Source organism: Balearica regulorum, chromosome 2 (assembly GCF_011004875.1).
Source record: "Balearica regulorum gibbericeps isolate bBalReg1 chromosome 2, bBalReg1.pri, whole genome shotgun sequence".
Lineage (NCBI taxonomy): Eukaryota > Metazoa > Chordata > Aves > Gruiformes > Gruidae > Balearica > Balearica regulorum.
The window spans coordinates 145,868,209-145,883,415 of NC_046185.1; the positions used below are offsets into that span (position 1 = coordinate 145,868,209).

Sequence of the window (15,207 nt, forward strand, 5' to 3'; positions counted from 1 at the left end):
TGTTGTGGAGTTTTCCTTTTCTCTGGCAAAAACATCCCTGGAAAACACCACAGTCTCTGCAAAGCATTTCTTTTGATGAAAAAAAAAAAAAAATTAAAGAAATTGTGACGTAAGCTAATCCTAATTCATTTCAGTAATACTATTCTGGAGGATTATACAGAATACTCCTTTAATTCTTGTCAGGGGTTGCTTTAAGCAGCTCTTTTCCTTTCTACAGCTTTGTAATTGATTTTTACTACTGATCCTGGCTTAAAAAATAATGCCTCTAACCCATGCTGATCAAAAGTCAGGGAATATAAAATAAAGAAAAAAGGCTTTTTGTTTAAATCTATTTGCAACCACAGTGAAATCATAATCCCCTTTTGAACAAGTTTGAGTCTTTTTTTTATCCTTTATTTTACAGATGCTGAGTTTCTGCCTTCTACAAGTTCATCCCCATCCAGCATTATCCGTTATGGTAACAGTAGTTATTTGTTCATCCATACGAAGATGAAATGGGAGGATGCACGAAAAAACTGCAAACGTGATCAATTTGACCTTTCCAGTGTCTTAGACCCCTACAGTCATTCGTTCCTGTGGCTAAAGATATTAAAGTATGGGGTGCCTATGTGGATTGGTCTTAACAGTAATGTGGTAAGAACATCAAACTAATTGAACATAATGTTGCTTCTCTTGTGGACAAATCAGCAACCTAAAAGTCTTGTTATCTCTCTTTACTTTAGCATATTAGTTTGTATCTTGTCCTAAATACTTTTATGTGCTGCCAGATTTACGGGTAGGAATCCATTCCTTTCCATTTCTCTGATTAAATTGTATATATTACACGTTTTTCACACTTTTTCTGTGATATTGCACTCTGTGCATTTCCAAATAAGACATTTTAGGCTAGCAATTTGAAATATATCTCTGTGTATATGGTGTATTTGAGATAAAATCCACATATCTTAAGATTTACAATGGAAAGCATTTATTCTAAATAACAATACCTAATTTTCAGAAATAGAATAAGGTGCTGTTGCTATGACTCTTTCAACATTTTTGAGGATAGTTAGCCAAATTGGTTTACCTAATTTAATTTTATTTGTCTCTCCTCTCCCAGTTCTTTGATAGTTTGATACTTTCTGGATGTTAAAATACACCTCTCTTTCTTCTTGGCACAGACACTTGTCCCACGTTCACTCTGTTTGGCTGAGCACATGAAAAAAATACAAATGAGTGAACATAACACACCACTACCTAAAAACCAGGATTCCCCTAACCCAATGAACAGGGTGGTTCACTGAATTCACCAGCTTTGGTGGGAAATGATTAAGCTTTTAAATATAGTTTAAGTTAAAATAATCTACATTTCTTGAAATTTTGGGGGAAACAGATTGTACAAAAATTAGTCATCAAGCTTTCACTCCTACAAATTATTTTAAGTGAAATTTTTATTACTCCCAAATTAACAATTTTGCTAAGTTCAAAATTAATTCACTGTCACTTACTCTGCATTTCCTTTTGCTGAAAAGCATTTGTTGTGCTGCTCTATTTCTCAATAAATGGCTGGCTGTCACAACATAAATTTGTATTTGTTATTGACTTCTTAAGAAAACCCACCTTATAGCACAAGGTGCTGCATAGACAGACATTTGACTGACAAAGGAATGATTAATGCTTAGAGTTTAATCATTCCTGTTGATTTGTTTTGTTCTTAGACCAATGGGCGTTATGAATGGATTGATAACTGGAGAATGAAGTATACCAAATGGGCTGAAGGGGAGCCAAAGCAGAAAATAGGCTGTGTCTATCTAGATGTTGCTGGAGCCTGGAAGACAGGATCCTGCAATGAAAGTTACTTCTCTGTTTGCAAAAAACCTGATGGTAAGAACTGGAATCTAACCATTGCAATTACAATGGTTATCTCCTTAGAGTACATTGTGCTGGGTGATCTGCTGACATATACTTGGATGCTGTTTTTTATTTCAAGAGCTAAATAGATGAAATCATTAAAATTTACTTGGGTTGAATGGGGCTGCTTTGAAATGAGGGCCAATACATATTAAGAAACAGCTGGTGTGACTGTGAATAGCCATCACTTTACATTAATAATGTTAGATATATTTTGCAAAGCTTAGACTTACATTGCTCTGCTATTTACTCTGATATTGAGTAAGCATGCAAGACCAAAAATCTCACAAATCAAAAGGTAATGAATGTTAGGTAGTAGTCATACAGGTACAGTGTTGAAGGGGGAAGAGCTGAACAACCGAGCCATGACGTGTCACAAGGAATGTTTACTTATAACAGCTTTCCAGGTTTTCCTTCTATAACTGAATATTAAACTTCAGGATGTCTTCTTTCATGTTTTTAACCCGAAACTCTTGTTATGATCATCTGATAATGCCTTCTGCATTCCATGATATTAGGTCATAACCTGTATGATCATGTTCATGTGGGTCTTAATTCAGCAAAGCACCCAGGTGTGAAAATATGTTTGTGAGTAAAGATTTGAGCTGAATTTAAGAATGTGTTAAAAGACTTGGATTCTTTGCTAAATTAGATTTCTTGAGACTAGAGTTGCAGTACTTTTTGTTCATAGATTTAGGACTTTTCCCCATTGTTATGTTGTAGTAAGTAACACAGATGATCAAGATTACATTTTTTTAAAGACCTCAGTGAATTTTCTGACATTTAATTGGAGTAATATATGTATAAGAAGCTTTTCTTTAAATTTTGTGCTTTCTTTTTTAAAAAATTTTTTTAAACAGTTCAAGCTCCCACTGAGCCCCCTCAGCTCCCAGGAAAGTGCCCTGAATCAGAAGGACACAAGTCTTGGATCCCTTTCCGAGGTCATTGCTACTACTTTGAATCATCATCTACAAGAAACTGGGCCCAGGCATCTTTAGAATGTCTTCGACTAGGTAAGCATCCTCCTTAATCAAAGAGCACATCTTTCTGACTTGTTTTTCCACTCTGTGGAAAGCTGAACATGTGCTATGTATTTTTGTGATTTCAAGGATGGTCCCAGTGTTGGACAACACAGTTGCATCCAATTATTGGTTTAATTTGGGAGGAGATGGAAAATAGCTGTCTACCAGTGGCACACACTGTTTTTCATGTGTGTGGGACCAGGCATTAGAGAAGCTGTGTGGCCTGGAAACTTTGTCTTTTGACCCTGCTAAGAGGTAGTCAGCCTCATCCACAGCAGTCACTAAATCTTATTTTAATGACATTTTATATCTTTTTTATTCCTGACCTAATTTGCCCCTTCATTATTGCATTAGTGTAGTTTTATGCCACTGGAATGAAAGTTACAGCTCTCTAGGCTGGATAATATATTAGTAAACTAGGCTAGTTGTGTTGTTGCATTCTTGCAACTTCCTTCTCTGGGAAAGTGATGTAAAATTCGTTATATGTCAGACTACGTCTGTAGCATTGATGTCTATAGCATTGGTGGCAGTGCAACTTAGGTGTCTAACCTCCCGTTAGAGTATGCAGAGATCTTGTTGATGATGTCAGTGGAACTGAATACGGATTCATCTTCACTAGAAGTATATATTGACATTTCGTCAGGTGACCCTCAACTCCACTGACTGGGTCGATTAGGTCTCCACTGATAATAAACCCACCAGCAAAATCCATGTCAAATACAAACACCTAGAGCTGGGTAAGAAGAATCTCATTCTTTCTGCTGGTACTCAGGTTCATTCTTGGGTTCTCATGAACTACTATGTCACCAGCTCCAGTCTGAGAAACTAGGTTTTTTGAGGGAAATTTCAAGTTTTTAAAATCATGTTCTTTAAATCTTACTATATTCTCCACATCAACATTTGCATAATGTTCGAATGAAGATACTTTATAGTATACTTTTAAATACAGAAAAGTCTCCATAATACAATACTCTTGATGTAGGTCAGTCTTTAAGACTATGACAGTTGTTACAGGGTGACCCGTTACCATACAGCCTTTTAAGTTCTTTTCTTGACATGACAGATGCTCAGTCTTTGAAAGCTGCGATGTATGTTCTTTGTTATGCATAGTCAAAAGGACCTTGACAGTTGTGCAGATAATAGCTGTTATCTGTTATCTGCAGTTCTCTGCTTTAAGTGGAATGATTATAATTTTGAATAAGCTTGTGCAAGAAATTAAATAACATTTCTTTTCTTTGGAGAACTGAGTTTCTGAAACAGACTTTCAATAAGAAGAGTAGGGCAAATAAATGAAAGAGTTTTAAGGTAAAGTTTGAGAGGAATTGAATGATGATGTTGCATGTGATAGCAGGTACCTCCACTCACTGATTCAGCTTGTCTGCAACTGTCCCACATCTTTGCTGTTGGAATCTGCAGTTACATCAGAATTGCCTTTTTCTGTTGAACTAAGATTCCTGAAAAAAGGCACTGACCATTTGTTTCAATGTGTGTGGTAAAAGACTGGCATTATGTGGAATTTAAAATTTGAATGCTATTATACTTCAGACTTCATGTCACTGACATCCTCTTCTCTTCAATGCTACCCTTAATCTTTCATGGTAATTGTTAGGGCAGGCTGAATCCAGTAGCCCAGTAGAGGCAAAGTTGCCATGGCTCTGTGCTCCCAAGTCCAGACAGTGACAAGGCTGAGAATGTGTTCCCTGTAGGCACACACACACATATACAACACATCTATACATACATTCATGGCCAGCCACACAGATCAAGCCAGACACACAGACCACTCATACGAACACAATCTGCACCAACACCCTTATTGTATTCCCCTCTCCAGTTGATCAGGATGAAGGTCTGTTTGTGGGAATATATACAGAAATACAATGTGGATCCCTGCAGCAGCTGGGCTCAGATACTCAGTTTGCCCGGTAGCTGGCCCATGGATCTCAGTGTCCTCAGTTGCTGGGACCGTGAAATACGAGCCCCCATGGCCACCAGCGTGGCTTCTGTTGCTGGTACAGACCCTGTCCCTGCCACACACTCACTGGTCCCTCCAGTAGTCAATCCCCCATAGAATGATTTTGACCCATGAAAATAGTTAGAAGTAGAGTTTAATGAGACGATAGGACTGTCTGCCCACATCAGGCACAGGGCATGACCAGACAACTCTGCTGACCAGCAAACTGTTTACACATGACTAGTCTTTTTATCCCCTTATCCATCTGTTTTCCGATGCTTGTTCCTCCCAAATCATCTAGGTCCATCCCTTTCCCTGCCTTTGGTTCCGCCCCTGAACATCTCATAATAAGTCTTCTGCAATCTTGAAATGCTCTTCTGTATCCCATCATGTGTCCCATACCCCCAGGTGGTAACTCCCCTCAGTCTGAAAGGTACTCTGACATTGACTTGTCTTGATGGGTTTCATGCCTGGACACTAGAGCTCAGGCCGTCCTGTAACAGCCCTACGAGGGGCCTGAGCGGGATCTCCCATTCTCTGAGTCTATAATTTGAGTTCTTGCCCTGCCATTATGCCTCTTTGCTCCTCTGGGCTTGTGGAGATTGGCCTTCGATGGGCTGGTGGTTCCTGTGATGGGCCTGGGAGTAGCCAGGGAAGGGGTTCCCCATCTGCCATTGTCTTTCTGTGCTCCCACGTGGATGTGCAGTGCAGCTTTTTATCACGCAACCTAACAGTAACCAAACATCTGATACCATTCAGCAAAAGAGGAACAATTAGAAAAATATAAAGACTACAGTAAAAAAAGAGGAACGTTCTGTATTCTTTTATATTCTGCTGTCCCTGCTTGCACTCTGGGTTTTGTTTTCTGTTGGACATTTTGCAATTATATCTTACCCATAGTAGAATTCTACCACAGTAGAATTTATCAGTAGCTCAGCAGTGATTCAAATGACTTTTATATTTTCATTCTCTGTAACTGTGCCTTCCTTACCTGAGAAAAAATACCTTCAAAAATTCAACAGCCAAATCAACACAGTCAAGTGTCAAACACAGCTATTGCTCCATACCTATCGACTAGGTATGCTAAAGAAGAAGATACGCTTTCTCCAGTGTTTAATGCCACTCCATACAAAGTCGTGTAGCTCATTCTGTCTGCTGTGACTTCTTGACTTTGCTACAGCGTCATACAGAATGAATCATTATGGCAGATTGCCTAGTGTTGTATGTGGATGTCTAACATGGTACTACACTAACAAGGCAACAGATGACCAAGACAATCTATCTTTCTCTGGTGGCTACAAGGAGAATGTAGGAAAATAAACATGACCTGGTTGAAGAGTTACACCAAGGACTGTGCTTCAGAAAGTCCGCAAACTCTGTGTTATACATGAGCTATACAAAGGCTCAGAAAACATTTAATCATTAATATGCAAAGTTATATGGTGTACAGACTGAAGTTGTACATACTTCTTAAGTAAAACTTTTAATTTTTGGAGTGTTTTTTGTTTTTTTTTTAAACAGTAACACATCAGCAGAAGTTTATGCTTGATACCATATTGGCCTGTTGTGTTTTGCCTAGAGTTGTTATTCAGTAATGTTGCTATTTCCTAGTGGATGAGGAAACAAACAAAATGCTAGTGCATTGTCATGGTAATAAGAAATACATCAACAACAATGCCAGAGTCCTTCATGAGATATTATCCAAAGTTAGTTTCTGTTTTGAACTTTAAACTTTGTTTGGAATTTGGCACAGATAATCAGTACAAAAATAAGACTGACATTTGACAGAATGCTTTCCACGGTGAACTTATGTCTCTAAGAGATTTTCTGTTTTTCTTTGTGTCTTCCAGGTGCCTCTTTGGTATCAGTTGAAGACTCAGCTGAAGCCAACTTTCTGGCATACACCATTGAACCACTTGAAGGGAAAACATCAACTTTTTGGACAGGAATGTACAGAAATGTGGATGGTAATTTCTTTACTTTTGACATCTTTTTGTTTGGTGAATAATTGTCACAATCTGTTTGACATGGGTGTTGAAAATGTCTGTAATACATAAAAAGTTAAATCAGAAAAGATAATATATTATCATCATAGGGGAAGCTGGTCAATTGTAATCAAGCAATAACCAGTAATATTTAACGGAAAGATCAGGCACAGAAAGTTCACCGTAAAGCAAGAAAGGTAATTCACAACAAAATAAGGCACAAAGGTGCCCACAGCAGAGTACAGACAGGACTGTTGGAGTTGAGCCAAAGTCAAATCATTCTTCTCAAATGTGGAGAGGCCCTCTGTTGATGTGCTTATCTTTGAGATACTCCAATTTTTGAGCTAGAGAATAATGTGGCTAATATCACCTCTAATCTTTGGAATCACCATCCTGGAATTACCAGTCACCCATCTTTAGTTACAGAACAGCTTCACTTTGAAGCCGGAATCATTTGTGTCTTTGGAATTGTGTATCACAAGTTTTTCTATTTTCTGCCTCACTATAAGGAAGGTAAGGTAAGAGAGAACAGGCAACAGGCTGCTTTGATTAAATCTTAAATTTGCCGATTATTGCTTTTTATTAATATAGTATTCAATTAAATAGATATTTCTGTCTTTATGATGGACCTAAAAGCTACTTAAGTCTTGTGCTGTTCAGACTAAAAACTCTAGTGTAACAATGTCAGAGGCAGGACTGCAGAATGGTTTGAGTGACCTGGGGTGGGGTTTTCCTGAGTTTTGGAGAGTTTTTTGTACAACTGTGTGCTCAACCACTTCAATGACAAAATGATTGGGGAGAAGACACATATTCAATTACATTACTTGAATCTTAACCAGGAAAATTGAAAGTTTTGAGTAGAAGAGAAAGGAATTTGAAGAGAGTAATGATTTATAAGCATAATACATAAAGAAAAGCTGAAGTTTACCTTACAATGTTGTTAATCGACACATGAAATGTTTTTTAAAGTGGTTCTAGAGCAGGTGCAAAACAATACAGTTCTTACAGTGATCATAAACACAACACCTGCTTCAGCAAGTACATGTCATTGTATTACTAGGTAGTGATTACAGTGATTTCAGCATAACTGTATAACTAAATTTCACATCTTTGGAAAAGTGATTGTATCCAGATGCCATGCCCTGACACAGAGAGTGGAAAGTATTTAAAAAAAAAAAAACAACCAAAAAAACAACCAAAATACCCAAGGCAAAATATGAAGAATCTTACAAGAAAACAAAACATAGCTTTCATGCTGAGTCTAAGAATTTGCTTGCTTGAGTACAACTTGAGTCACAAGGAGCACATTTATTCTAAATAAATAACACTATTAAAAGAAAGAAAGAAAAAAAGGAACAGGAAGGAAGAGACAGAAAGTCCCAGCATAGTTGAACAACAGTGATCACAAGATTTTTGAAGCAGATCTTTAAAAAGGAAAATTGTGCATGTAAAGTCAGTGGGAAGCAGCAGAAACTGAAAAACAAATGGAAGAAAATTGGACTTAGAAAGACTTCAGTGGGGGCTTTGAAAAGAATAATACAAAACCTCCCTACAAATTACTGACATAAAGAGCTATCTGTTGAAGATAAATTATCTTTTCACATCAGTAATTTCTATAAACTGAATAAATGACACCGCACTGTTGCAATAAATTGTGAGACATAATTCTTTAAACTTTCTTGCCTTTGCAACATCATAACTCAGATTGACCTGCCATTTTCAAAAAACTGATGTATCATTTGCATAAAAACTTAAGGGCAACATGATGTGTCAGACCAAAAATCTAAATAGTCTAATGGCCTGTCTTCAAGAGTGGCCACAAGTAGATATGTCAGGAAGGCAGTAAATGTGGAGCAAGTGTGAAGATGGAAATGAATAGTATCTTGTTTTACCATATTCAATGTTTTCTTCTATTAGGAGAATGGCTGTGGCTAGACAACACTGCAGTGAATTTTGTCAACTGGAATGTAGGAGAACCTTCCCCTCAACAAAACGAGCACTGCGTTGAAATGTATGCAAACTCTGGGTACTGGAATAATATCTATTGCTCTTCCTACAAAGGCTATGTTTGTAAAAAGCCAAAAAGTAAGTGCTACATTTACGAATTTGTTTCATGTACGGAGTATGCTTTTTGTGTGCTAGTATTAGTATATGGCCATTACACACAGTTCATTTTACCTGGGTGTTTTGAGGTTTTATAAATGCGAAGGGACGCACATTTACATGCCAACAAAAAGAAAGAATAACTCTTGTCAGAAAGTAGAAGTGCTGACCAGTGCTCAAGTCCTTTCAGAACTGTTTGAAAAAGACTGTGTTCCTATCTTAACTGTACCTAGTGTATACACTTAACAAGTTTCCCTGTTCCATATCAATAATTGTTGAGTAACCACAAAGTTAGTACTGTGCCTTGCACACACAAATTTGTCTCACCTATTTGCAAATACGTTCCTAGAGTATCCCCTCTGCTCAGCCCGGGGAATACCCTTTGCTTATTTCCCTCTGGCAGTCTCACGTGCATGTGTTGTCTGAGTACGAAGTAGTGTTTCTATGAATTGAGTATTTATGAATTATGAATTAATGAACAGTTTTGGACCATTTGTCTCTGTGTTCTCCTGTTTTGAGAAGATGGAATGAATGAAAAAGCAAGGCAAATAGCATAGCCTGAATGTGCTAAACTGAAAGAGTCATGAAATAATTGAATATGCAAATTTGACAGTAAGGACATCTAGTGCATATGTGTTCCTAAAAGTCATCATAATTTCTGCCAGCATGTACTGCAATCTTCCAGCACGTACTGCAATATCAAAATCTCTTACTAATGTTTACTGAGAAGAGTGAAATACATGTAGTAGCTGAAATATGCCCACTTCCTCTACAAGACTGGAAATGAGAGAAATTCTGCTATCCTTTCTATAAATTTGCTCTCATGCAAAATTATTCTTACTTACTCAGATGCTTGTAATAATGACTGTATCTTCTACAGGAAATACTGCAGAACTGTCAGATATAGCCATCCGTTCAGAGTCTACTTACACATCTTTTTATATTGTGACTGGCAAACAAAAAGGAACTTTATTTTCATTCTCCGTCCAGAATAGTCATAGATGTAGGTAACAGGTATTAGAATCAGTGGTGACCCTTCCTTTTCCACCATTCAACTCACCTGCTTGTGCTGGTACTGGCATTCACCTGTTTTGATACTGAGCCATTTCAAGGAGCTGAACCAGGTGAAACGTAGTTACTTTTTTTTTCAGGATTAGCTTCAGGCAGTCTAGCATCCTGAGCTGGAATGACCTGGAGTCAGCCTAATGCCAGTGTCAAGGCAAGGACTATATAGTTACTCACTCAGGAACAGGACACAATTGAGTCCTACACTGTTGTAGAAATGTAGCTTTACTTGGCACAGTTTTGCAAAGCTGTGATAATGCTTCATTTGCAGAATTAAAAAAATGTATTAAATAGCTATAGGCTAATAAATGGGGCGTTAGAAGCATGACTTTATTTAGTTGCACTTTCTATGGCTTGTTATGTTTGCTATTTTCTAAAGAGATTGCAAATGCAAAACTGTGACTGAAGTCTTCCCATAGAATACATGCTATTTTCTGTTGCATTTATTGAGATAATTTTTTACCATAGTAATCTGAAATTCTGTAGTGGGTCTATTCCATAAATAACCTAAATTTATTTTGTAAGTAAGGAGGTACTCCAAAGATCTGTTCAGCAGTTCAATAGGTGCTAGTTAATTGTGCTACAAATAGTGACTGGGTGTATTATGTTCATGGCCTCTCAGTCTCACTTTTCATGAACAGCAGATTCATATCCCTAAATATACCGCTTGTTTAACATGTAGGTAGGTCTAGCATGCGGTCATCTCATACCAAAATCCAACAGTGATGTGTATAATATGCATGATCAATGCTATACCAAACTTGATCAGTCAACAATTTTGGGCGAGGAACAATTTGAGGAACAAATTGTCTAGGTTATTATATTCCAAAAAATTTCCAGTCAAATGAAGCAATGCAGTCAGAGGATTATTTTCCAAATGTACATAATGTAAATTATTTCCTTGTTACATTTCTGAGACTGATTTTTACACTGTGCTTACGGACATAAGGTAGCATTATCTTCACAGAATCACAGAATCAAAGAATGGTTGAGGTGGGAAGGGACCAATCCCTGCTCAAACAGGGCCACCTAGACCCAGTTGCCCAGGATCATGTCTAGATGGATTTTGAATATCTCCATGGACGGAGACTCCACAACCTCCCTGGGCAGCCTGTGCCAGTGCTCCGTCACCCTCACAGTGAAAAAGTGTTTCCTGAAGTTCAGAGGGAACCTCCTGTGTTTCAGTGTGTGACCATTGCCCCTGGCACCACTGAGGGCAACTGGTAAAACAATTTAATTTCCTGGGCTCACCTTTTTCAGAATGAAAGATGATGCATTGATTCAAGACTTAGTTGTAGACTGATTTTATGTCCACATGGCAAAATATGGATTTTCATCTTCAATGATAGCCTGGTTTTCCCAGCAAGCCAGATTTTGTGGTCCAGATATTAAATTTTAAATGAGCTACAAACATTTTAGTTTGGATGTGATATGTACTAAGACACTTTGGAGTTCATGAGTGATTTTGCTTGTCTGTGTAGGTAGGCCATTAAAGTCTCTTGGCAAACCAAATTTATTACACTTGCTATGTTTATATAGAATAACAAGTACTGCAAGAATTTGTCATTATATTGAGGATTACGTTTGAGCATCTCTGTCCTGAAGATACTGTGTAGATTTTCTTGTGGTTCTACACTGATGTCAGGATCTATCTCCATGGAGCTCTTTGATGTTTCTTCTTTTCTGCTAGTGTAAATACCTATGTTTCAGACCATAATATGATAGACCATTGTGCTATGCCTTTTGATAGGTATATATAGCTTTGTATGGATTAAACCAAGGTGTTTTCAGTATTTAGTGGTATGTATTACTGTATATTTCTCTGAATATGATTTTCAGTATGTTCCATATAATATAATTATAATACAGAAATAAATAACAGAATAGTATAATAACATAATTCTTTTTCAATGTTTTAAAATTCCAGTAACTGAAATGCCACCTGCAGCTGAAATGCCACCAGCTGAAATGCCTACAAAGGGTAAGAATATTTTCTTTCCATTAGAAAAAAATTAGTCCTATCATAAACAAAACAAATAATCTGTATTATGTCTCTTACATTTTCTGATATACCTGAGTACCATATCTGTTTCCTAGGAGCATTTTATTTCCTAGTAGAATACAGTACACTCCATTCAGTGTTCAAATGCAGATTTAAAAACATAATAATTTGTGATGTAGCATGCAATGTTAGCATTTTAAAGTCGATTAATTTTATGTTGCTAGCTTTGTCTCACATTATCTTGAAACAAATGGAACGCTTTTGCTTACAATATTATGCTTTCTAAAGATATTGTTTCCAGTAATCAGATAAAGAATATATAGCATCGTCTTGATTTCTTTGTGTTTGTTTTCAGCAATGACAAAGGATGAGAAGGCTCCTACTCTGAACCACGGTAAAACGGGAGTTGTAGTTATTGTTGTCATCCTCATCCTAGTTGGAAGTGGCCTTGCAGGCTATCTCTTCTACAAAAGAAGAAAGAATCGCTTGTCAACAAATGATAGCTTTGAGAACAATTTGTATTTTAATAGTGATGCAGTTCCTGGAACTAGTGACACAAAGGATCTTGTGACCAACATAGAACGGAATGAACATGCGACACTGTAATGTAACAAAATGAAATGTAATGTAATATGTAATGTAAAATGTAATGTAATAAAATAAAATGTGCCTTGTTTTAATAAAATTATGCAATTAGAATTAAGCCAAAGCTATTTTCTCATGTGCAAATACTGTAGTAGCCAGTTTCAGTGGATGAGTAATGTTATATACAGCAGTTACTTTATTTTGTAACCATTGTATAATAAGTAAGACTTCAGATCTCACGATCTGATGGCCCACACTGATGAGTGTGGGTCTTAAGAGATAATATTAACTAATTATCAAATGGAACAATAGAAATGGATGCAATAAAAGAAGTAAAATGTAGATAGATGCACTTGAGAAGGCTCCCCAGATTTCCGGTTTCTGCAGCAGGTTTATTTCAAACCATGCTAATGCATAGATCCTCCGAGCTCTTCAGGAAACATCTCTCTCATTCTACCATCTTTCAAGTATTCCTAGGGACTTAACTGCAGGGGCAGTCTGTATTTAGGCACATCTTATTTGAACCACGTGGGGAACAAATCCTTTTATGACAGAATTTCAGTTCCCACAATTTCACACAGCACAGAGAACCAAGTGTGTAGTTCTTGTAGTTTATGTATTCCAGGATTTAACCAGCTAAAATCCAGGGGCAGGCCTCTGGAATGGAGAAGTGCGATTGGTGATGACTGCCTGTGTTCTGGGTTTGTCTGGGAGAGGTGATGAAGGCCATGGCAAAATTTCCTTCTTAACAGGACAGGAGATAAAATTTTCTTCCTGAGGAGAGGGAGGAACACTACTTATACATGTTCTGAAGGTTTGTAGGAGCACTGGATAGCTGTTACGGTGATCACATGTTGGCACTGCTCTCCTGCAGCCTCTCAGTAAGTACCATAGGTTTGTGGGGTGTGTGCTGGAAGTGAAGAACAATTTAGCTTTACCGGTGTATTAGTTACTACTGATTTTATTTTCTTTCTAAAATGGCTAGATCAGTTACCATTTAGGGAAATCTTAGATTCCCAATGTGGAGTTTATATTCCTAATTTTTGTAAATCTTGTAAAATGTAAATCATGCATGATTCGTCACTTGCTTACAAAAGTTTGCAAGGTTTGGTTTTGTGGTTTCGGATTTTGTTCTGCGAAATAAACAGTAACTAGCTTTGATTTTTTTTTTTTTAAATAGTTTTTCATTTTATAGTCTCATCTATATAAGTATCTGTAATAGGGTAAAGTTAAAAAGGAAATGATACAACCATTCCTTCCAAACTTGTGATCGAGTGATATATTGACCATATTTTCCTGAATCTGTCCAGGGATTGTCTGCTTAAAACTAAGACAAAAATGCCAGCTGAGTAATTTAGTAAAAATCTTGAATTACATACGTGTGTAGATAAGGTGGGGAAATTTGTCCAGGAACTTTTTTTCTCCTCTGGCTCTGCTCCTTTTCTCCCAGTTATTTCCTGCCTCTGTTCCTATTGCTATTTCCATTTTTAATGCACAGTTGTTTGAGCATGTCTTTTCAAGGAGTAGTGCTTCTGATGGTTCTTCATGCCACCTGATGTGGCTTATGTGTCAGAAACCTCCTGAATGACTGATTTATGATATTAAGGAGGACGTCGTTTCAATTATATGGAGAAGTGGTGCCAGCTAGAAAGGTATGTGAAAGGGACAGGGAAAGGTTGAGAGGCCCTGGCTGGAATCCTAGCCTCACTGCATTAATTTGTTGTGCAAACAACAAATAGATGCAATCTCTACCCAAAAGAAGTTCAGTCCTGTTCTGGGGCCCTGCGCAATCTTAAGGCAATGATTCTTCCAGATAACATTTCATCACATGTATGTATGCAAATGTATGATTGGAAAGAAAATAAAGACTGAGGGGATGTCATATTTCTGGTGCTTTGCCGTACTTATCAGTGCATCTCTACAGCTAAAATGTGTCAGGGGGAGAATCCAGCTACTGGACCCTGGATAGTCTTGAACTTTAGCAAGACTGTGAATGAAAAAAAAAAAACTTGACAGATTTTTCAGAAGAGGAGGAAATATCAGCTCCATGGTTTACTGTCCCTCCTATTGCAATACAATGCAATTGAAGCAAATTTCCCACTAAAAAGAGCAAACATGGTAGCAGTGGCATTTACAGCACAGGGAATCACTACAGTTCCATGCAGTAAGCTGAAGATGAGCACTGATACGTGGGTTTGTACGCAAACCCTAATAGGAATTTTTGAAGACAATGTAGAGAACAAGCTTGAACACTTTAACAAATATATAATTAATATAAGCTTAAATGGAAAGCTTTTACTTAGGGACTTGTAATTACAAAAAAAAAAAGATTTCTTGTTTTTTTCATTTTGGTGGGATTGGTTTGTTTTGTTGGTTTTTGTTGTTGAGATTTTTTGTTTGGTTTTGGGTTTCGGTGGCCTTTTTTTCCCCCTAGCTAGTACCTTTCAGTGATGGTAACTCATTTATTTAACTGTCTGAATACAGAGTCAAGCCCCAGGTTTTTAACATCATCATTACTTTGTCATGCTTGTGACAAAACTGATCATACAATCTCAAGAAAAATTGAGAGACTGGTTTCCAAACAGGTATTCTCTTTCCCCA

General features: G+C 37.3%; 1 protein-coding gene across 3 annotated transcripts in view; it reads left to right on the plus strand.

Moving 5' to 3' along the window:
* The window catches only part of MRC1 (mannose receptor C-type 1), a 61,632-nt gene extending 47,865 nt beyond the window's left edge, over positions 1-13,767 (plus strand). For 2 of the 3 annotated variants that reach the window (XM_075746295.1, XM_075746296.1), the window contains 7 exons: positions 404-633; positions 1,698-1,863; positions 2,751-2,903; positions 6,717-6,833; positions 8,769-8,936; positions 11,947-12,000; positions 12,377-12,730. In XM_075746295.1, coding sequence (XP_075602410.1) covers positions 404-633; positions 1,698-1,863; positions 2,751-2,903; positions 6,717-6,833; positions 8,769-8,936; positions 11,947-12,000; positions 12,377-12,627 — 1,139 coding nt within the window. In that variant the 3' untranslated portion in view covers positions 12,628-12,730. Of the gene's footprint in view, positions 1-403; positions 634-1,697; positions 1,864-2,750; positions 2,904-6,716; positions 6,834-8,768; positions 8,937-11,946; positions 12,001-12,376 lie in introns of all 3 variants that reach the window. The other variant, XM_075746294.1, reaches the window with a different exon arrangement.
* The last annotated feature ends 1,440 nt before the right edge of the window (positions 13,768-15,207 follow it).